The sequence below is a fragment of the Schistocerca piceifrons genome, chromosome 1 (assembly GCF_021461385.2).
Source record: "Schistocerca piceifrons isolate TAMUIC-IGC-003096 chromosome 1, iqSchPice1.1, whole genome shotgun sequence".
Taxonomy (NCBI): domain Eukaryota; kingdom Metazoa; phylum Arthropoda; class Insecta; order Orthoptera; family Acrididae; genus Schistocerca; species Schistocerca piceifrons.
The window spans coordinates 920308640-920332830 of record NC_060138.1 but is presented as its reverse complement, the minus strand read 5'-3'; the positions used below and the strand labels follow the sequence as shown (position 1 = coordinate 920332830).

General features: G+C 42.6%; 1 protein-coding gene across 2 annotated transcripts; it reads right to left on the bottom strand.

The window, feature by feature from the left end:
- Nucleotides 1–1023: 1023 nt before the first annotated feature.
- LOC124725424 (cuticle protein 65-like) lies at nucleotides 1024–23867 on the bottom strand. Of its 2 annotated transcripts, none has more exons than XM_047248735.1 (2): nucleotides 23715–23856; nucleotides 1024–1314 (listed from the first exon to the last, which is right to left on the bottom strand). In XM_047248735.1, exons 1-2 carry the CDS (start codon nucleotides 23724–23726, stop codon nucleotides 1093–1095), a joined length of 234 nt encoding a protein of 77 aa, XP_047104691.1. In that variant the 5' UTR covers nucleotides 23727–23856; the 3' UTR covers nucleotides 1024–1092. The 2 variants fall into 2 exon arrangements, with proteins under 2 accessions (XP_047104691.1, XP_047104460.1); XM_047248504.1 differs by lacking the exon at nucleotides 1024–1314 and adding an exon at nucleotides 18748–19039 and having other exon boundaries at nucleotides 23715–23867.
- Between the last annotated feature and the right edge of the window lie 324 nt (nucleotides 23868–24191).

The following is a 24191-nucleotide window of genomic DNA, read 5'->3' as shown; positions in this document are numbered from 1 at the left end:
CCTCCCCACCAACGGCAAGGTCCATGGTTCATGTGTACAATATTAAACATGAGGCTCTGCAGCAGACAACCCCTTCACGTTCCCATGTTGACCAAACGATCTTGTCAATTACGATTGTAGTGGACGTGGAACATTCGAGTATGCACACTGGATCGACGGAAATATATTACACGATCGGATAATAACGTTTCTTCTCACACCAGATCTATGGTCGTGTCCGAAAACGCTGCCATACAGCGCAAAGGTTGCTCCAAACATGATCCGTGGCATCGAATCACTCCGTTGAAGGCAATATTACGATGTGAGGGACATTCATCTCTGCTTTCGTGGGAAGAGTAGTAGTATCCGGGGTCACTGTAATAGATGCGGAACACCGCGTACTGCGTATCACTTTCGGCCCTTCTTGATCCCTAACCTGATGACTAAGCTATCTCCGAGCAGGATGGCACTGTCACTAGATCGCAATCGTGTTGCAGTGGTCTGATGAATGTTACCTTGTTCACAATATTAGTCTGATCTATATCTGATGGCAGACAGATTGGACACTATCGGAGCCAGCTTAGCGCACACAAACCACTGGCCCGTACTTCATGTCGAAGGCATGACTTATACATAGACATCTGGTCACACATACCTGTAAAAACACACCATCGACTTATCAAATCCTTGCCACATCGAGTCGCCGGTTTACTGCATCCAAAAATTCGAACAACACTGTTTTAGAAATATTGTCATAGTATTAAGGTTTATCACTATGTGTTCTTAAATTCTCCGAAAAATGGATTTGAATACTTTCAGGTATGCACGTAATGGAAAATACTCTCTAGAACGACCACATTGATACTACACTGCAATATCTGACAATATTCTACGTATACAAATTTGTGAAAATAATGACTATATTGCTGGCAGCGGAGCAGAGAAGTAAGCAGAAGTGCTAGATCTGTGGTGTAATTCCGTTGCGCTCAACAGGGTGTATGAAAAAGGATGCGCTGGTTTGCTGAATAAAAAAAAAACATCAAATAAGGCTACAGAGAGTTTATTCGTACACACGCAGTACAGACATACACGTATAGAATAGTAAGAAGCTGTTCAGCCGATGAGGGGGTGAGCCAAGCCCAGCCCCACGCCGAGAGGGGCGTGGGCGATGGCGGGGGCTGCGACGATGGGCGCGGCGGCTATGACGGGGGCGGCGAGGACGTGCGGCGCCAGCACAGCGCCGGGGGCGGCCAGCACTCCCGCCCCCAGGAGGCCGCGCTTCTCTCGCGTCTCCTGGCTGCAAGCAACTGCCACGCAGGCGGCCAAGACAATCACCTGCAAAATAAATGCACATTAAATTTACGTCTTAGAAGGAGCTTTGCGGTACAATACAGAGTAATCGACGCCGACACATTAGAAACAATAAAAATACTCATGCAACCATCCAGACTGGATTTTTCTCTGTTTGAAAATTGTCAACTGTCTCGAAATATATATGTCGTGAAACTTTAATTACAATTTGTCACAGTAGAATGCTCGATATTAGATGGGTTTATCAAATAACTAATGAGGAGGTACTGAATTGAGCTATAGAGAAAAAAGAACTATGGTAGGTGTTCACTAAAAGAAATGATTAGTCGACAGGACACGTCATGGAGCATCAACGAATCGCGATTTTGCCACCGTAGGTAATTTGTGGGGAGTCAAAATTATTGAGGGGGCTCGAAGTTCGATTGCAGAAAGCAGATTACAAGACAATGTAATTGTTTGCTGCCGTCTTTTGTCAAAGGCCAGTTCTTGCATGTTCACTGTGATTGTAAACAGTTTTATTGATTTTTAGTGAGGGTTTCCCAAATGAAATATTTACGTTCGCAGAACTTAACTGCAACAGGGGACTCGATATTTGAAGAGTAATGGATAATTACATTTTCAACTTAGTGTAATGCCCTATAGACTCACACAGGTGTGTGGAGGCACTGCAAGCTCCTTGTGCTGAACGGCATTTGCTGCACATGTAAAATTTAAGTGTTTAGTTCGTAGCATGGGTTCAAGAGTGGAGGCTGTATTGAAACCAATAAGGCCCTAGTTTAAAATATGAAGCCCATCCTGATACCCATGAAAGACTTTCGTCTTTTTCAACCAAAGTATGGAATGTTTTGATTGTCGGGTGTACTTTGGCAGGGTAAATACTTGTATCCAAGAGCCTATAACTCCGTATTCATACATATTGTGGAAGGCTTACACTACCAAATGTCTACAGATTATGACATTGCCCCTTTGTCATTAGAAGAGCAAAGCAAGTGCCCAAAAGGATAAAAGAAATTTCACAGCAAACCAATCGGTGGTTAGAGCTTGCTAATGTGAGATCAGAAACTAATGCAAATTTCAAACACAACACATGACAGGAAATGCAATTTCACGAGAAACGTTAATCTTTCAGCGAAGAAAACTACGCCCAGTGGGCATGATGATAAATAATGTTTTGTTCAGTTATTCAAAAACAGAAGAATGTTTTCTTTATGTTATGTAGCGTCTTGTTAAAATATTAACCTCAAGAGCACCGCAGCAAATCAGACACAATTTCGACAGATTAGTCGCTTGAGTGTTTTAAAATGACGCGGCCTAACATTCAAAATTATTTAATTCAAAATAACGCCTGCTGTGAAAGCCTACAAACTTGCAAAATATAATGAAGCTTAGAGTTTAACACGAAATCGACGTAAAAGTCAACACCCAAGGGACACAATCTGTGACTGGACGTCTGTAGGGCAGGAACGTGTCGTAGAATATTGTAAGAAACCAGTCTGGCATTATCCTCAGATAACAGAAAAAATTTAAATGCATCATAAACGAGTTATATTTCAACCATTACCAGTGTAGATTGACATAAAAAGTATTGGAATTTATCTGGAGACATAAATTACTCGTGCCGAAAGCGTCGTATCCGCGAATCTTACTTGCCGCGATAAGCTCGCTTGGTCGAAAATTTAACTAACGGTACAACTATAGGTCGCGTGCTTATATGTCAATATCGATTTTCTCGGAAACTACGTGCCGTTGCAAAAAAAGTCACTTGCCAGCTACTCAGGTCTTTATGCAACATACCTAAGACTCATCAGAAACAGTAAGTACATCTCTGATGATCCCCTTGTGAGACGTCAACGTCTTTTTTTCTGTAAACCTCTGAATTTGTGTTGAGTCGATCTTAGGAGGCTAAAGAATCTAAAAACTGCAGAGGTAGACGTCACCAAATAAACAATTGCGTGCAACAGACAATTATGAGCACCATATCCACAGAGTCATGAATGAAGGATTACTTGGCAAAAACGTAAAATTTTGCTAGTAACATAATGTACTAACACATCCACTCCTTAGACAATAATGATCTGTAAAATAATTTTTCTATGTAGTTCTATGTTCTTCCCTCATTTGTATCGGAAGAGCAAATGTTGAGGCTCAGTGAAGTAACTGAAAGACAGTGGAATAGAATGGTTTACCGGCCGGTGTGGCCGAGCGGCTCTAGGCGCTTCAGTCTGGAAACGCGCGACCGCTGTGATCGCAGGTTCGAAACCTGCCTCGGGCATGGATGTGTGTGATGTCCTTAGGTTAGTTAGGTTTAAGTAGTTCTAAGTTCTAGGGGATTAATGACCTCATATGTTAAGTCCCATAGTGCTCAGAGCCATTTGAACCATTTGAATAGAACGGTTTCCATACTTGTCAATCACAATTTGTGCGCGTCTTTGTAATAGCCACACTGCAGGAGAACAGTGTTTTTGCCACATGTTGTTCCTTTCCGCTGTTTTCTAATCCTCTGAATACATTTGCACTACGAAGACGAATAAAGGTAGATCTCACGACAACACAGCTGCTTCTATTTTTGGAAATATAACCGTTTAACTATTGCATGCGTTAACATACGTTTTTTTCACAAGAATATCGTTTCACGAAGCAATTGGTCGTTTATGCTTTTTGTGATCCTTGCGGTTGTAATTGTCTGTCAAACGGAACTATTTGTTCAACGACTCGTGCTTTTGTGCTGTTTATATTTGGTAGACTGTAAACAGTGATAGCACACTAATGTACATTTTTACAGATAAACGACTTTTGACTAGTGTTACTACATACGCAAATTGGCATTTTAAATTCGTATTTATTTGGTTTTAGCCGTTTGAATTGCAGTATTTTCCTTATAATAAGGGGACACAGTCAGACAAATGAGTTTGACTGTCATTCAAGTAACATAGATATGAAAACACATGGATTGACGGAGAAAGACACAAAGCAAAGGAATCTTTTTAGAGTTCACTATCACCTTTACTAAAGAAATGATATGTACAGGTTAACTAATTCATTTACTTCCACCTAATAGACAGTTAAGGCTAAATCATTGTATGTGACTGACTGCGAGACCACAAGAGACAGATTCAGCAGTGAAATAAGAATGGTTTTTCCCATCCTTAGCGCACACTGGCGTCTGTTAATGTGTTAAACGTACTTGATAAGCGTAAATGCTTGCAAGGGGTGTGTGTGTGTAGTGCAGTGGCAGTTCTATGTTGGTACACAGCCTATTCCTCTCGAATAGCACTAGGACGAGGAGGGGAGGGGGGTGAGGTGTGGAGTTGGTCGCCGAGCCAAACGACCCTACCCGATGGAATGATCTTCATCTACAGTCACTATCTCGGCATGGGATACCCTAAACAGATTTCCCAATACCACCTCTGATTGGTCATGTAAAAAATCCGGTATTAATTCTATAGAACGGTACTAGCTCCTTGAATTCCGCATAGCCATTTTTGAAACTGCTAGTGTGGTAAATTTGTATCTTGTTTTTAAAATTTTCTGTTAATCTGGCCGGAGGACTTTTTATCCCGTTAAGGAGAAGTACAAATGATAGAATAAACACCAACTGTGCACTTATATTATTTAATTGATGAGAGACAGCCACTGTGCTGACTAAATCGGTGACCCAAACTGCGTTTATTCGCATTCGGGAGGACGACGGTTCAATACCGTCTCCAGCCATCCTGATTTAGGTTTTCCATGATTTCCCTAAATAGTTTCAGGCAAATGCCAGGATGGTTCCTTTGAAAGGGCACGGCCAATTTCCTTCCCCATCCTTCCCTAACCCGAGCTTGCGCTCCGTCTCTAATGACCTCGTTGTCGACGGGACGTTAAAAAAAACCCTAACCTAAACCCTAACAGCGGTTACCCATCCAAGTACTGGCCACGATCGACGTTGCTTAACTTCCTGATCTGACGTAAGCTAGTTTGTCCAACGAAATAAAGCCTTTGTTCATAGACAATAAAGAGTAGAAACAAAAAACTTTTAAGGTACGGTTGTCTTAAAGTTGGCCTCCCCGTCTGCTAATTCAAATTTGTCCGTGTAACTTAAAAGACAGGCTGTTTCAAATTTAAATCAACCAAGAGACATTCATGGCAACTATGGCACTGAAAAGCAAGGACTTAGCTACCAAAGAAAGGTTTGTCCTCCAATGTGTGATGTGGAAATGTAGACCTTGCAGTCATAACTGACGCAATGTTGCACTGTATTTGCACGAGAACCTTTGTGTGTAACGGGAACGTATGCGAAAGTAGAATGTCCTTAACGTGAAAAACAGGTAAAAGCAGACGCTTTTCGAAAATATTTATAAGGTAGCGTTGTGCCAGGACTAAAAGGATGAAGTTAATGATTCTACAAGCATCAGAGGAATAAATAAACTATCAGATGTAAAAGTAGGAAGAATATGCCGAAAGAAAGTATCAGAATAGAGATACAATCGTGCGTAACAACGTGCGACACACCAGTAAAATAAAAAAAAAGGGAAGGTATAGGAGAAAATTATTTTGATTTGGAGGCGCAGCCAATGAATGCAAGTTTTGTGTAGATTAGCCTCGAACGATTTTATAATACCCGAAACCAGTAACAAGAGGAATATGCATCCAACGGGTCATTGCCTTTTTACTCAAGTTTCGCACGGTTGTCGTAGACGCAGATGTACCAAATTCTGCACTAGAACTCTTTATTCCTCAAGCTATGTCGTAATAATATTGATTACGTTTTGACCAATATCAAAGTGAAAGTCCTTAAATTAAGTGCAAGTCTTCGACGGCTTGCGTGTCCCCAGTTACCCAGTTGCTGAAAGGGGATTACAGTTTAACGTGGAATCCGAACCCCGCGTAGCTCTTAGCGACTCCTCAAATCGTTGGGAGGTCATTTCATTGACGATTTTATCTCATGTTCCCCTAACGTCTGATGTAAGATGGTTGTTGTTAATGTTCTTCCACCTCAGGTCAACTAACATCAGGATATGTAACTTCTATTCTTTTAGGGCGGTTCTGACAAAGCTGAGCTTTGAATTATTTTTTCAAAAATGACGGTTGTTACTTGCTTTTAGGCAGAAAGCATTAACAAGTACATTTTTCAGGTTGGCCGGGCTGATTTTTTATCTTTTAAGAACGTGATGCACTTGTAATAATTTGTATTTTGTGTCACTATCTAATAATACGATTTTCTTTCCTAATAAGACTGGGAGCCAGCTGTTAAGATTCCTTAGGATGGGTTCATCCGCAATTGCATATAGCGCCATTGATAATGAACAACTCTGACGGGCGGAACGTTTTACATCGGATGTTCGCTATTTTATTTGTATCCTTGCGAAATTGCTCTGACAAGATGGAAGAATGTGTTGCAGCCTCCAAATTTCCGTATTGCTTATAGTTGGAAACTGTGAGAGATCTGCTGGAAAGATTTTGAGAAAACAACAGGAATTACAAAGTCCCTTGTTTTACAGATATTAGTAATGGCCACTGCGTCGCGGTAGTCCCAAAATAGTCGATTATAGTGCTTTCAGGGAAGGGAAACGTTTGGTAATCTCCACTTACGTTCTCTGTTACCTCCCTTAGTCTTGCGTTTGCTGTCCGAGCGTGTATTTTTTACGGGTGGCGTTCAATAAATAATGCAACACATTTGTTTGAAAGCAGGTCGATTTCATTCAAAATTTTAATACAGCATGTTATTCCCCACTCTTTTGGATAGAAAAACCTATTATTCAACACAATCTACGTTCAGTAAGACAGCCTACATCACCTTCCTGGGAGGGCTCGTATGACAACATGGTACCAATCTACTGGTCGATGTCGAAACCAACGTCTTGCTGCATTAGTAACCTCCACGTTCTCCACGTACTGCTTTTCGTAGAGTGCATCCTTCATTGAGCCAAACAGGTGGAAGTTGGGCTGTAGGGTGGATGAGGAAGAACAGTACAGTAAAGTATACGGTGCTCCTCAAAGGTGGGCAGCCATGTGCGAGGCCCTGCGTTGTCATGGGGAAGGAAAAGTTCGTTTGAATTTTTGCGCCGACGAACATACTGAATTTGTTTCTTCAGTTTCCTGAGGACAGCACACGGTTGCCCATATGGGAAGACATCAAACAGAAAACCCCTTTGTAGTCCTAGAAGACCGTCATCATTACTTTCCCGGTCGAGGTTGCGGCTCTGAACTTCTTCGGAGGAGAGGTGTTGTGCCACTCCATGCGTAGCAGGCAGGCACGCGAGGGATGCGACGATTACAGACGTCTCGACCAACGACTCGTCGTGATTTTATTAACTGTCAAGTCTCCGCAGATATTTTGCGAGCGCCTATGAATATCTGCGATGTGCGATGGTCTATTTTTCCGTCAAAGTAGAATGGCAGCTCTCTGCTTGAAACGAACCTTCGCTGGAGTCGACAATTTGAAGGTTACGTGTATTGCCACCACCAACCGGAACTTCATGAAACAATAAAGACTGAAGGGATGTTCCACAACAAATTCGGCAATTTCTCAAAAGAAACTCGAAGTTAGGGATTCTGTGTGTCTAGGCAGACATTTCTTAGGTACGAATACGATGAAGTTTGTAGGAACCTGTTGGATATTCCATGCGTTGCTCAATTTGTTCATTAACATTTCTTTCAATATGTCGAAATAACAGATATTCAGTTGGTATGCCATTTATTCCTGAAGAATTTCCTTTCTGGCTTCTCAGTAACGCTTCATATATTTACTCTTCTGGACCCTGTTCGCTGAAAGAATTGTCTGTTTCGGACAGCACGTCGTCAAGATCATTCAGAAGGAGTGATTCGCAGCTCCTGTCTACTTCTAATGCAGCACCCAAGTCACGGAAACTTGCAGGGCTCCGTTTTTATATGAGCCTGCTCTTGTGTTGTTTCGTTTCGTAGCAAACGTTTCTGGACTATTTTGTGTTTTTTCATTTCCGACGTTCGGATTAGATGGTAGACTGACACTGTCTGCTCTTGGATAATAATGTCAGCTCTTGTTCTCACTTGCTCACCCTCTAGTTACCTTCACGTCTCAGACAACATCTGCGCTTTAACCTGATTTATCTCCGTACTGTTTGAAGCATCATCTAGCAATTTTTGGTTCTGTTCTAGAAGACTCGTGGAATAAAATTCCTCTGTCCTTTTGTTCCACTCACTTTTTGTTGTAACGTATTGTGTTTCGCATGCTCCACCCACAAATTTAAACCACTGCGACACATGCTTACAGAAAATCGTTTGCTTGTGTAAACTGATTCTGATAATACAAGCACAATGTTTATGGCAGATTCACAGTCCAGATTTCTGATATAGTGATGTTGCATACTGACTTGTGAGTCGTAAATCCGCTCTATTCTGCTCACTGAATGACGAGTGACGGAGGTGTAGGCCTACATTAATGAGTTTGCGCTCTTGCCTTCCACAAATTAATTATATTTAAAAGTCTGACCATGTATCCGAGTTCCACGTATCTGTTCAAATTTGGCTTCCGGTCTTTCTTGTCAATAACAGGGTTAAAATCACCACCAATTACGTCTTCGTTACACGTCGATCGTAAAACGAACATGATTTCTTGTTTGCAAAACTCGGCACACAGCTCCCTACAACTCCTTCTAGACGAATCATACACATTTAAAAAGAGTATATCTTAGATTTCTGCTGATATTCTTCTCCCACTTGAAAATTTGTGTGGGAAATACGTATTGCTTTTAATTCTACTGATTAGCCGCAAGCTGAATGCTAGCTAAATTGGCTATATTGCATCCGTATTTCATTTCAGATTTTTCGTTTATAGATTTATCTGGCTGAGCTTTAAAATAACTAAAAATTTTGTTCTTTTCAAGAGCATAGGTTTTCTTCCCTTCGTTTGGCTGACGAAGAATTTGGAATTTGTCGAAAACATATTTGGATGACTGTGGAGAGCACAGACTGCAGCCCTCTCCAGCTTCCTGACAAAGAGAGAGAGAGACAAAATACATGATAATTTACATTTCCAATCACAGAATCGGAAATCGAATCGCTTGACATGGGTCACGGGTTGATCTGATTATTATTTAAAAAGCAGATGGAATTAATCCACACGTATTATACACATAGATACATATACCGGGTGAAACTTTAAAAAACCACGGAATTATGTAGATAGGGAGGTAAAAATTGACACACATGCTTGGAATGACATGGGGTTTTATTAGAACCAAAACAAAAAAAAAAGTTCACAATATAACCGACAGATAGCGCTGGACATCAAGGCGTCAGTGACTGCGCATGACAATCGTGTATAAAAGAAGCTGTAATGAGACAGAGAATCAGATGCGCCAGCAGTCGCAACATGTTGACGTTACCTGACAATGCGCTTTTAGTGAAGCTGTATTATCATAATGGGGAATGTGATAGTTCAGCGTTACGATCCTATCGCCATAGGAAGTGGATTCGAACGGGTAAAGGTCCGTTGACAAATGCAGCTGTGGCGAGAATGATTTCGAAGTTCGAAGCCACAGGTTGTTTAGACGATAGACCCCGTAGTGGGCGACCGAGCACAAGGCGTAATGCTGCTGAGACAGTTCAGGAAGAAATGGAGACTGCAGCGGGTTCGTCTACGCACGGGGAAGTCAGCGTTCGTGCAGTCGCACGTCGCACCGGCATTCCATACACTACTGTTTGGTTGGCACTTAGGCGTACCCTACGATGCTATCCGTAAAAAATCCATCGGCATCATGAACTGTTACCTGGCTATTTAGTGGATCGGAGGGCATTCGCCGTGTGGGCGTTTCAAAAGATGGCGGAAGATGACGATTGGTTCAAAAATGGCTCTGAGCACTATGGGACTTAACAGCTGAGGTTTGTCAGTCCCTTAGAACTTAGAACTAATTAAACCTAACTAACCTAAGAACATCACACACATCCATGCCCGAGGCGGGATTCGAACCTGCGACCGTAATGGTCGCGCGGTTCGAGACTGAAGCGCCTAGAACCGCACGGCCACTCCGCCCGCCAGATGACGAGTAACGTGTTGTGGACCGACGAAGCTCATTTAACCTTCCGAGAGTCTGTCAACGTCGACAACTGCAGAATTTTGGCTACCGAAAATCCTAGAACTGTCGTAGAAACTCCATTGCACGATAAGAAAGTCACGGTATGAGTTGCCTTTACCACACCTACCGATAACGGGCCTTTGGTGATTCTGGTTTTGCATGGTAACTGCTACCGTGACGGGTGAGAGGTACGCCGATATGTTACAGAATCGCATCATACCCAGCATGGCTGGGATAAACACCTGCTGGAACGTACGATGTTTATGCAGGATGGCGCTTTACCCCATATTGCTAGACGCGTGAAAGATCTCTTGCGCGCGTCGTTTGGTGATGATTGTGTGCTCAACCGCCACTTTCGTCATGCTTGGCCTCCCAGGTCCCCAGACCTCAGTACGTGCGATTATTGGCTTTGGGGTTACCTGAAGTCGCAAGTGTATCGTGATCAACCGACATCTCTAGGGATGCTGAAAGACAACATCCGACGCCAGTGCCGCACCATAACTCCGGACATGCCTTACAGTGCTGTTCACAACAATTCTTCCTCGTCCACAGCTATTGTTGATGGTGGACATATTGAGCATTTCCTGTAAAGAACATCATCTTTGCTTTGTCTTACTTTGTTCTGCTAATTATTGCTATTCTGATCAGATAAAGCGCAATCTGTCGGACATTTTTTGAACTTTTGTATTTTTTTTTTGTTCTAATAAAACCCCATGTTATTCCAAGCATGTGTGTCAATTTGTACCTCTCTATCTACATCATTCCGTGATTTATTCAGTTTTCATATTTATACTGACTTTTTGAGCACCCGGTATATATATAAGTTTGTGTGTGTGTGTGTGTGTGTGTGTGTGTGTGTGTGTGTGTGTGTGCGTGTTGTCTGTGCCACATCGCCCCATAAACCACTGTATCGAATGCAACCAACCTTGGTACACATGGTCCTCACTGACAGACGACAATCGCTTTGGTATGTCTCTGTGACCTCTATGTCGACACAACGCTAAACTCAATCTTCCTTCGTTCCTTACAATAGTTTTGGAGGTAAGAAGCATCGACCCATGATTTGGTTCAAAATGAAAAAGAAGCATATCCCGCGATCTAACTATCTACACTACTGGCCATTAAAATTGCTACACCACGAAGATGACGTGCTACAGACGCGAAATTTAACCGACAGGAAGAAGATGCTGTGATATGCAGATGATTAGCTTTTCAGAGCATTCACACAAGGTTGGCGCTGGTGGTGACACCTACAACGTGCTGACACGAGGAAAGTTTCCAACCGATTTCTCATACACAAACAGCAGATGACCGGCGTTGCCTGGTGTAACGTTGTTGTGATGCCTAGAGTAAGGAGGAGAAATGCGTACCATCACGTTTCCGACTTTGATAAAGGTCGTATTGTAGCCTATCGCGATTGCGGTTTATCGTATCGCGCCATTGCTGCTGGCGTTGATCGAGATCCAATGGCTGTTAGCAGGAAAATGGAATCGGTGGGTTCAGGAGCGTAATACGGAACACCGTGCTGGATCCCAACGGCCTCGTATCAATAGCAGTCGAGATGACAGGCATCTTATCCGCATGGCTGTAACGGATCGTGCAGCCACGTCTCGATCCCTGAGTCAACAGATGGGGACGTTTGCAAGACAACAACCATCTGCACAAACAGCTCGACGACGTTTGAAGCAGCATGGACTATCAGGTCGGAGACCATGTCTGCGGTTACCTTTGACACTGCATCACAAACAGGAGCGCCTGCGATGGTGTACTCAACGACGAACCTGGGTGCACGAATGGCAAAACGTCATTTTTTCGGATGAATACAGGTTCTGTTTACAGCATCATGATGGTCGCATCCATGTTTGGCGACATCGCGGTGAACGCACATTGGAAGCGTGTATTCGTCATCGCCATACTGGCGTATCACCTTGCGTGATGGTATGGGGTGCCATTGGTTACACGTCTCGGTCACCTCTTGTTCGCAGTGACGGCATTTGAACAGTGGACGTTACATTTCAGATGTGATACGACCCGTGGCTCTACCCTTCATTCGATCCTTGCGAAACCCTACAGTTCAGCAGGATAATGCATGACCGCATGTTGCAGGTCCTGTACGGGCCTTTCCGGATACAGAAAATGTTCGACTGCTGCCCTGGCCATCACATTCTCCTGATGTCTCACCTACTGAAAACGTCTGGTCAATGGTGGCCGTGCAACTGGCTCGTCATTACTTTTGATGAACTGTGTTATCGTGTTGAAGCTGCATGGGCAGCTGTACCTGTACACGCCATCCAAGCTCTGTTTGACTCAATGCCCAGGCGTATCAAGGCCGTTATTATAGCCAGAGGTGTTTGTTCTGGGTACTGGTTTCCCAGGATCAATGGACTTAAATTGCGTGAAAATGTAATCACATGTCAGTTCTAGTATAATATATTTGTCCAATGAATACCCGTTTATCATTTGCATTTCTTCTTGGTGTAGCAAATTTAATGGCCAGCAGTATATCTATCGCTTGAGCCTTGTCCCGCAGTTACGCAAGGTCAGCCATCGTTAATCGGATTTGGCATGTTAATGTTTAAGAGGTGGATGGATGCCCTTCCTGCCGCCACCCTGTACCCCCCCGGGACGGAATTAGTGCAGCCCAACTGTCTGCATCGAGTGTAATCCATGGAATATTGCGAATGTGTTCAGACGTCTGAGGCGGAACATGAGGACCAGCCCGGTATTCACATACCGGGAAGTGGAAAAGCGCCTAAAAACCATATTCGGGCTGGCCGGCACATTGGCTCTCGTCCATAATCCGCCAGGCGGATTCGATCCGCGGCCGCCGCACCTACCCGAGTCCAGGAAGCAACGCATTAGCGCTCTCAGCTACCCTGGCGAGTTAAGCGTATTTTTCGTTCCCAGACTTTATTCATCCAGTATTTGAGAACGAGGGCACTTAGAAACTTGCAACAAACTTGAATCATAATTTCAAACCTTTGAATTTTTTTCCATTCCTGACAACCAACAGAAAATGAAGAAAGAAAAAATGTTTACAAATACTGCTTTTTCTCTGTTCATGCAGTAAATATACCGCACGAGGCGGTACGTTATAATTTAGTACTTCTTTGCTACTAATTGTATTTGCGACGCGTTTTACGGAAGGTATGCATGTATACCACTGAACGTATGAGCAAAATTATATCATTCTATGACACATAATTCAGTAGCTACGACGTCATGAACAACGAGAAGCGTAAAAAGCTGCCGATATATGCATAATGTTTAAATTTACTACTACGTTGCTAATGACTCTAGTCACAATACATTTCGCAGATAGTTTCCATATAAGATGCTGAATGTACCTATAATATTGTATCATTATACGCCATATAGTTCAGGAGATATGACGCCATAAACAGGGTGCTGTGTGAAAAACTTTCACATCAAGGAAGATATTTAAATTTGTTATTTCGTTGCTGCTAACTCAATTGGCAATAAACTTTGCGGAGTGTATGACGTCATAGATATTTAGGACAAGGCAAGGCGCCACGTGGTATGGGTGTGGACTCAGCTATAAATAAATACCTGGACAACTCCGGGTTTCTCCGCTATGTTTTAAGTAAATGGTATCAAACAAACTTTCCCAAGCAATTAAAGAACACCAAACGCCTGCCTAATGAGAAGTTTGTCGTGTCGGGATTGAGTAATTTTTCCCAAGCCTGGATTAATTACTTGTTGTACTTTGCAAAGTGGCGACAATCCACCAACGTTGGTCGAAACTGTAATTTGAATTTCGTGCCACGGTTAGTTCTCGGCCAAGGAGCGCTAGACATTCTATCACTTCGTAGAACTGCCATCGCTCCAGTATCTCCGAATTTTGAGCCACGAGGCCTCACTCCTCTTTCCACCAGCAGACAGCATAATTGACAAACAGAATGCACATATTGTGGTGAATAATTCGGATACTGTAGAAAATTTTATTGAATGGAGATAATCATAGAGGGAGTCCCACAGAGTTCAATTTTGGCTCCGCGTGTCGCCACTATCAGTGATTGCAGACCGAGCGCCGCCACACGGCAGGTCTAGAGACACTTCCTAGCACTCGCCCCAGTTGTACAACCGATTTTGCTAGCGATGGTTCACTGACAAAATACGCTCTCATTTGCCGAGACGATAGTTAGCATAGCCTTTAGCTACGTCATTTGCTACGACCTAGCAAGGCGCCATGTTCAGTTACTATTGATATTGCGAATGATGTACAATCAAGAACGACGCTCATCATTAATGGATTAAAGTTAAGTATTCTACCAGCTACGTCCGTTTTTCTAAATCCTAATTTCCTTGTCCTGTTCCAGACCTCACGCCAGCCTGCGTGAGCTAAAATGCGTGCCTTTCGACTTCCTCTAATAACACGGTGTTGGCTCTCCTGCCAACCCACAGCAAGTTGAATGAGTAGGAATAAGGTAGCAGTATGCTCGTTCATGTTAGCACTAATATGTATACATATCCCGTGAACTGACTGGTTCCACGTCATTTCGGTAAAAGAATCATTCAAATGATCTACGGATCAAGTAGCTGAGTAACTAAGTTACTGCCTGTGTCGTAGTGTCCGTATTAACAGAAGTGAGAGGTGCCTGCAACTTTTGTCGGAACTTTTGGTGGAACGAGTCGTTAGTATTTTGTCTGTAATTTCGTAGTGTTGCAATCCGATCGGTAGGCGTGATAAAGGTAAATACTTTTTCGCTATAGATAATTTCTGCTGCCTTTGTCAAAGCTTCAGTTATCTCCCATTCCATAAGACATTTTAATAATTTACCTTATTTTATTAGCATCTGTCTTTGCGTATACACTGGGACTTTAAGACACCAGTGCTCTCTATACTATCTGGATGTCAAAAACGAGCTGTCTGACCGTGCCAGCAATAGATGCTCGTATTTAGTTTCTTGTTTAATTACAAAATTGGTACTACGACATATCACGAGAACGCAAAATGAAATTGCTTTCAGTTTCTGCTCCCACATCAGCACATTACATCACATTTTGGTACAAAGTTTAAAGCCAGAAATAAGTAAATCATTCCTGATCACATGAAGACCAGTGAAAATATTTTTGCCTAGTTACAACACGGCGGACTATGCAGATGCCCATTCACACAGAATCGGCGTATCCTACTGTCAGTGTGAAGAAGAAACAGTTTGTGATATAAATCACATCTTATTTCAGTGTGGACGCTATGAGAAAGACAGACTAAACTGTTTAAAAGACTTCTTAAGACTTGGCCACTTCCTGCCATTTTGCATGGTCCCAACCGTCGGGGGCACAAAGAATTGGACCCACGACGCCATACCCATATTTATAGCTAATAAAAATTTTAATGGAATTGTGACCTTTGAATTTAACTAATGAAATGAATTAACAGCTAAGTGATTAGCTGTCAACTGTGTCTGTGTAATATAAGTACAGCAGTCTCGATCAGGAGACACATATGAATGAAGAGGAACAAGTGTTTTCTTTGCATGTAGGTGTGTTCAAAGCATTTAAACTGTGATGGCTAAAACAGTTTGAATACTAAAAGCCAATAAAATAAAAATGTTTATTTAAGAAGATTATGTGTTTGTTTTGATGAGTATTCAGTGATGCGTGAGTATGCAGTTGTGTATTTCGAAATTCTTATTTTTCCGAGATCGGTTGAGTGACGCGGGGATAATCAGCAACCGAATGTTTCCTCTTTGTATATCCGTGTAAGTTATTCCTTAACTTACCACCTAGATATTCCAAATCCCATCACACTATACGTCATGTAGATTTTACAGCCTGTGGTCCCTTGGGACACTCATTGGACTACATACGACAGAACATGATGTTATCGCACAAGGTACTTATCCTTCAGGACCTTCTCCCTCATATTATTGACCCAAATGAGCCAGGTATCTGTTCAGTTACAATGATGTCTACTGTAAGTAATAGTTTGTTTACACAAATGATTTAACTTGAGTGTTTTTATTAGTACCATTGGTTACAACTCATTTATAAAATTAATCACTTGATATTTCTGTTACGTTAATATTATATTATCCAAAAACCTTAAAATTTCAATGTATTACTTAAGATTAGCAAGAAAACGAAAAGAAATGCGGAATAAAACCACATTACATTTATATTCCCAAGTAATAGCCATGCTTTGTTACGAAAACGAAAAGAACTAAGTAATAAAACCACATTAAATTTATATTCCCAAGTAATAGCCATGCTTTGAGATCTATTTTGCAAAAATAAATAAATAAATAAATAAAATATAAATAAAAGGTTTCAGGCTATCCCTTTCACTTCTGGAGTATGTGATATTCGATGTGATGGTGCACGTTTTTTACAAAATAAAATATAATAGTGTAAGTTAGTGTAAGTTTGCTTTTTCTCACGTATTGATTTTTTTTAAAGATATGGAATATATTTTCGACAATCCTTGTACTATAGAATATACAACAACCAAATTTCGCATAGATTCGATGATAAATTTAAAAACTGATAATTTATTTTTCATATATTAATGAATTTTGTTTTGTTGTATCACTATGTTAGGAACAAAAAAATTGCAAACTTCTAAATATCTTAAAAGGGAGACAAATAAAATGCTAAAATTTGCTATGGTTGCTTAACTTCATAGGAAGAACTAATAAGCCAAGTTTCAAACAAATGATGGCATACATCATTTCACAACACCCCTTAGTATCTACTAATACCTTCCTACACGTGCTGAACATTCATATGCATAGTATTTGCTAAAATTTCAGCATTATCAAGCTACAGAATAAATTTGAAAATGAGTGGAATACTTTCCATAATCAACAGAACCCTAGGAACCTGTACAAGACAGTACAAGATTTGCAAATTCTTCTATTTCCTGTACAGAAAAGTTTAACAAGCTAGCGTATAAGGAGTAGAAATTTAGATTTCCAGTGTTTGTAAAACTGCATGCCAAAGTGACACTCGAGACCTAAAAATAGGCTTTCTGGGTCAATAACATCACCAGTTGTATCATCCAGATATATCTCACCTCACAGCCGCAAAAGTTTCTCTCCTACCTGCTGAGATTCATACAAAGTCTCCTGCATACATAGCTGGCCTAGCACGCTTGGGCGAAAATAATGGCTGATCCTCAGCTCAATGGGTTTTTGGAAATAAATTTTTAATGCTTGATTTTAGTCTGGAGAGCGCAACTAAAATCTGCCTACACAAAAGTCAGAGAATTGTTAGACTCTCACATCGACACACGTTGTTGCAACAACACACACTCTATTGCAGGGTGAAAGATTGATAGCGAAAACTGTGTGACTGCATTGTTCATTATGTATATTATTTCTCAAGTCAACATCCATTTTTCTCAACATATACTAATCGTACTGGGATGAAAGTGGTATCGCTAGATAGGTTTTTTAACCGAAGTCTGACACTGCTTGCCGATTTAAAATTAATATACGTTTTGACATGAAAGTGATTTTTAACTATCACAGGAAAAAGGGCATCATAGATGCCCAGCTTCATACTTATATTTTACGAAGTTAACAAATTAATCACGAAAAACGGACTACCTTTCCGTATTATCATATTAGAAATACCATTTCATTTGTTTCAAATTTTCGCTGTATAATTCGTATACAGCATTACCTTGGATAACAGCCGTCACCACTGTGGTGGTCCATTATCTCTGCCCATCGTACAAGATGACATTTCTAAACGAATATACATTCCGAAATGAGAAACGTATTTGTCATTGTCGCCATTAACTGTGATATACCTATGCCTAACGAACTTACAGTAATCGAAAATGTTTGTCTACTTAAAATTATAGGATATGTGGCCCTTCTGACAGTCGCTAATCGCCTACGTCGTACAGTCCGGGACGAACATTCGGAGTAGAAACAAATTTTTGGATACATGGAAATGTTTATACAAGAGTGTATCATATATTCATGATTATTATTTCATGTCGATCGGTTCATTTTTAAAGATATTTTCTCATAGTTCCCACGACTACCCTAATACCAAAGACAACACGTATTTCAAATACTCTCATTATTTAAAACTATAAAAGTGCGAAAGTTTCGCATGGGTCCTCTGGTCGCTGTTTATTTTCGTAGTATTACGTCACTGAGAGCAGACCTGACGCTAAGGGTATTTTTGGTTTTAGTATCATGTGAACCGAACGAATCATTCCAAACAATGAAAACTAACATAGAAATCTAAATAACCATAGATGTGAGAGCTCAAAGTGCATTCTTTTTCATATCAACGCTAAACACATCAGACGAAGTGTGTTTGGTTGTAGCTGGCAAAGGCTGTTAACGACGAAAGCAAGTGAATACAGGGGCATGGGATGAAGTAGTCGTCGACCTACAACAAGACAACAGAAAGGTATGAGGAGGTAAAAGACAAATCATTGATTTTAAAGAGGCTTTATTTGTGGAGAGACAGTACACACAGACACGTATAAGTTAGCATAAAGCGGTTCAGCCGATGATGGGGTGACCCAAGCCGAGCCCCAAGCCCAGGGGAGCGTGGCCGATGGCGGGGGCGGCGACGATGGGGGCGGCGGCTATAGCGGGGGCGCCGAGGACGCGCGGCGCCAGCACAGCGCCGGGGGCGGCCAGCACTCCCGCCCCCAAGAGGCCGCGCTTCTCTCGCGTCTCCTGGCAGCAGGCGGTGGCCACGCAGACGGTAAAGACAATCACCTGCAAAATGAAGATTCATTACCTGGCTGAATCAGGAGAAAAGTGGCTCACGTATCACTGCCACCGTTACTTCATTCGACATAAGCCCACCGGACATAATATTAGTAATCTCCTTAAAAGAACATATACATCCCATTTGAGATCTGCAGGTAGCGTAGAAAAAGCAGCCTGATGAAACTCGTGGCAGTAAAGCGGTTCTTAAATGCAAGTCGGTTGTGTGGAATCTTTGTCGAAGAATGTTCAAAGTGAGCACATTAAGGAATATCACAAGGAGTTAGCGGTTGTGGAGGTGCTAATGTAAACTGGTGTCCAAAATTAAAGCAACAAACCGCAATTTCCCCGTCCCCTGTGTAATACACGATCTAATCATACAAACTGTCAACAAATGTCCGTACGATTGTTTTCTGCACGGAAGATGGTATTCCCGTCAAAGAACAACCACGTCAGCAATGACTTCAGGACAATCAAATGGGGTAGTGTTTGCCGCGTTGTACCACACCCATCATTTCTGTGTACACAGTCACAGACGGTGCACTGTGGCGTAGAGAAGACACCTACAAGACTCCCTGCTGTCAAGAACCATAGGAAATACAGAATCATGCAGTCGCACACTGCAGTGGTCCGATGGCTTAATGTGAATCGCTCTGTTTTTCTCGTACGTGGCGACGGTTTATAGAGACTGAAACTGTGTCCCGAAGTGCAGGGCTGGGCCGAGCACTTGTGACATCAGAATGAGAAGACCATTATTTGACTGCAAGACCACGACGGTACGTCCTTAGTATTGCAGTGCAACTGTCACCTGACCTCGCAGCATCCCCTAGACGTGTTGTATCGAAGCAAACTGTGTGCAACAGGTTTTGGTAGCGTGGCCTTTATTGTCAGAGAGCTGCTGTATGTGTACCTCTGAAGTGTCTTCAAAGATGGCAACGTCTAAAGTGGAGTTGTCAACCTGCCACCTGGACCATCGAACAGTGGGCCATTGTTCTCTTCACAGATGCGTCCTGATTTGGTCTGGAGAATGATTCGCGACCGATTCGCAAATGAAGACATTGTGGAACACGATTTTGAGACCCGAATGTTGTAGACAGAGACCGATATCTAGGAGGATTGCTAATAGTGTGGGTAGCGATTATACTGACCACACGAACACGTCCTCATGACATTGTACTGGTGAACTCGAAACGTTTACCTGCTGTCAGATCTCTTGACGAGATCTTGGGACCTCTTGTATGGCTGTTGCGAGGTGTTGCGTGCCCAGACTTCGTATTGGTGGACGATAGTACTCGACCCCATAGAGCACGAGTCGTTGATGTTTCTTGGAAATGGAAGACACTGCACGCATGACGTGGCCTGCTCGCTCCCCCGATTTGAATCCCATAGAGCAAGCCTAGAATGCACTAGGGACACAGGTTGCATGAAGTAAGCATCTACCAACCACTTTGTCAGACTTACGAGCAGATCGACAGGAAGATTGGCCGTTATTGCCTCAACACGAGATTGATGACAACATTCACTGCAGGCCCCATCGTTGCCAGGCCTTTATTGTTGCCAGAGGTGGTAACAACCCATACTGATCGCATTAATCAGTTGTAGTAGAGTGTGAAAATCAAATACGTTGAAATAAAAAAAAGCACATTTTTGTCTACCGTTATACACTACTGGCCATTAAAACTGCTACACCAAGAAGAAATGCAGATGATAAACGGGAATTCATTGGACAAATATATTATACTAGAACTGACATGTGATTACATTGAGTCAAACAGAGCTTGGATGGCGTATACAGGTACAGCTGCCCATGCAGCTTCAACACGATACCACAGTTCATCGATAGTAGTGACCGGCGTATTGTGACGAGCCAGTTGCTCGGCCACCATTGACCAGACGTCTTCAGTTGGTGAGACATCTGGAGAAAGTGCTGGCCAGGGTGCTGGCCAGGGCAGCAGTCGAACATTATTTCTGTATCCATAAATTCCCGTGCAGGACCTACAACATGCGGTCGTGCATTATCCTGCTGCAATGTAGGGTTTCGCAGGGATCGAATGATGGGTAGAGCCACGGATCGTAACACATCTGTAATGTAACGTCTACTGTTCAAAGTGCCGTCAAAGCTAACAAGAGGTGACCGAGACGTGTAACCAATGGCACGCCATACCATCACGCCGGCTAATACGCCAGTATGGCGATGACGACTACACGCTTCTAATGTGCGGTCACTGTGATGTCGCCAAACACGGATGCGACCATCATGATGTTGTAAACAGAACCGCGATTCATCCGAAAAAATGACGTTTTGCCATTCGTGAACCCAGGTTCGTCGTTGAATATAACATCCCAGGAGCTCCTGTCTTTGATGCAGCGTCAGGGGTAACCGCAGCCACAGTCTCCGAGCTGAAAGTCCATGCTGCTGCAAAAGTCGTCGAACTGTTAGTGCAGATGGATGTTGTCTTGCTAACGTCCCAATCTGTTGACTCAGGGATCGAGACGTGGCTGCACGATCCGTTACAGCCATGCGGATAAGATGCCGGTCATCTCGACTGCTATTGATACGAGGCCGTTGGGATCCAGCACGGTGTACCGGATTACCCTCCTGAACCCACCCATTCCATATTCTGCTAACAGTCATTGGATCTCGACCAACGCGAGCAGCAATGTCGCGATACGATAAACCGCAATCGCGATAGGCTACAATCCGACCTTTATCAAAGTCGGAAACGTGATGGTACGCATTTCCCTTCCATTCACGAGGCATTACAACAACGTTTCACCAGGCAATGCCAGTCAACTGCTTTTTGTGTGTGAGAAATCGGTTGGAAACTTTACTGGTGTCAGCACGTTGTAGGTGTCGCGACTGGCGCCAACCTTCTGTGAACGCTCTGAAATGCTAATCATCTGCATATCACAGCATCTTCTTCCTGTAGGTGAAATTTCGCGTCTGTAGCAAATCATCTTCGCGGTGTAGCAATTTTAATGGCCGGTAGTGTACATGGTGCACTTGTTTACATTCTGTAATCCTTACATTGTTTCCAATTTACTATCAACTGTCTACACTGTTTTGTGGAAATATAAATGCAAACTTACAAAATTTCCGTTTGTTGATTTAATTATGGACACCAACGTGCACAACAAGATTGAAATTGTGCGATCTGTTACTGTACGTCCACAACATGGAAGAAACACAGTTATGTTCAGTTGCAAAAAGGCGGGTAAAGATGCTTAGTAGGTTTCTAAGTCACCATAGATGGGATACAATATATGTTTGCACAACTACAGGCAGGAAGATGGCCGTGGCCTTTTCAAAAGAATCTTCCAGCATGTTCTATTTTCTAACGAAGTGCCGTGTAGCGTAAACAGTTTTAGCGTTTTATAAATACTTTCATCGTCAGTGGTATGACTGAAGTAGTCTACTACGGCAACATATTCAACATTATTGGCCCCAATGATGCCTTTACGAAACTGTTGTAATATTTCAATTGTCAAACGAAGTAATAACACTTGTTATTTAATTGCGGTTCAAACTTTACTCCACGAATTCTTATGATTTTAGAATAAGAGCGTGTGTCAGATACCCATCCCGTGGTTGATATTTCTCTGTTTAAAAGAGAGAGACTGCACATGATCAAGACATGGCTACTCCATACTATCGACCACGTCTGAAACAGATATTTCTGTGAGATATTAAATGCTCTCAGTCGTTAGGCATTGTTGGCAAGGAGACCCTGCAGAGTAGGTTCAGCAGCAAAGTCGGAAAAGCAGGAAGTGTATTCCCATTTGTGAATATGGCCCACCATCGTTGTATAATGACGACAGTGAAAATTTGTGCCAGACTGGGACGCGATCCCGGATTTCCCGCTCTACACGAGCGGTCGCCTTAACTGCTTCGGCTATCTGGGCGCATATCACGGGGACACCCAAACTTCGAAATGTCGTCGTCCATGTGCCGTAGCCTGCACTCGTACGTTACGCATATTCTCGTCCAGGAAGGATATATTTACTGAGAGTCGAGAATCTCGCATTGGAGTATAATTAAGAAATAGCAGTGCCCCTGTTATTAAGAAGTATGATGAAATGTTCTTTTGTACTTGCATGTTTGTTCGAAGGACCTTTGCATCGCACTTATTCATAACACAGGCACTACTGACTCGTAATCGGAAAGGGTTTCCTTGACCCGCGCACAGGGTCTTCCTTTGTTCGTGTAGGTATTGAGTGTAGGTGACTAGTATAGTTGCGAGTATGGTGTGGCGTTTTGTTTGTCTTTTATCACCGACGGATCACCATCAACAGTTTTAAATGCTCTCACTCCATCAGACACTGCTGATAGTTCTGAACTTTAATCTATGACGTTAGAGCAACGTTTGGCGGACAGGAAATTCACGCCCCCATCTATCCCCATACCACCCAAACAGTAGCAGTGATAATGTCTTCCACCATCGAGATTCGAACCAGCTATATCCGACGCGAGCGCCATTGCAGAAGGCGCACGTTGGCAATATCGACTCCAGAGAAGGGTAATTATATCAAGTTCGTACCAGAGAAACGAACGTTAAGAAACAACAAAAGTTAATGGTCGACTGAAACGGAATACATTAACAGAATGGTGGTTGTTCTCCCGTTCTTAGCTCTGATATGAAAGACGAATGTAAAGGCTCAGATGTGAACTGACAATGTTACTTACCAGAAACTTCATGTTGTAAGTTGGGAGACGCAAGTGTGTCGAATGCAGTGTAGCGGCCAGCGTGCGGTTTATATAGCTGCACCGACACCACGTGTAGGGCGTTGGCCGGCACAGCTGTTGGCCTTCGATGATCCACAGCAGACAGAGACTGTCGTGCTACCCTTTGCACTGTCGTAAGCCGCTACGTTCCTCACCAATAGTTTGTAAAACAATATATTTCGGCACTATCGTCACTTTACTCCCGAACTGACTAGTTCCATAAGTATCGCTTGCTTGTTTCTTTGGACTTCCCGTTATTAGTACCGCTTTGCTGTTGATACCAGATACCACAACCAGTGCATCAAACTCCGTTTCATTGTATGCTCCCTATTCCTTGGGAGGTCGGATCGTCGTCTAGGTCAACGAGCGAAATGCCTCGCCCGATTAGACTGGTCGGATACGGTCCCCCGCATATTATTTATCTGCGCTGATGTCTTC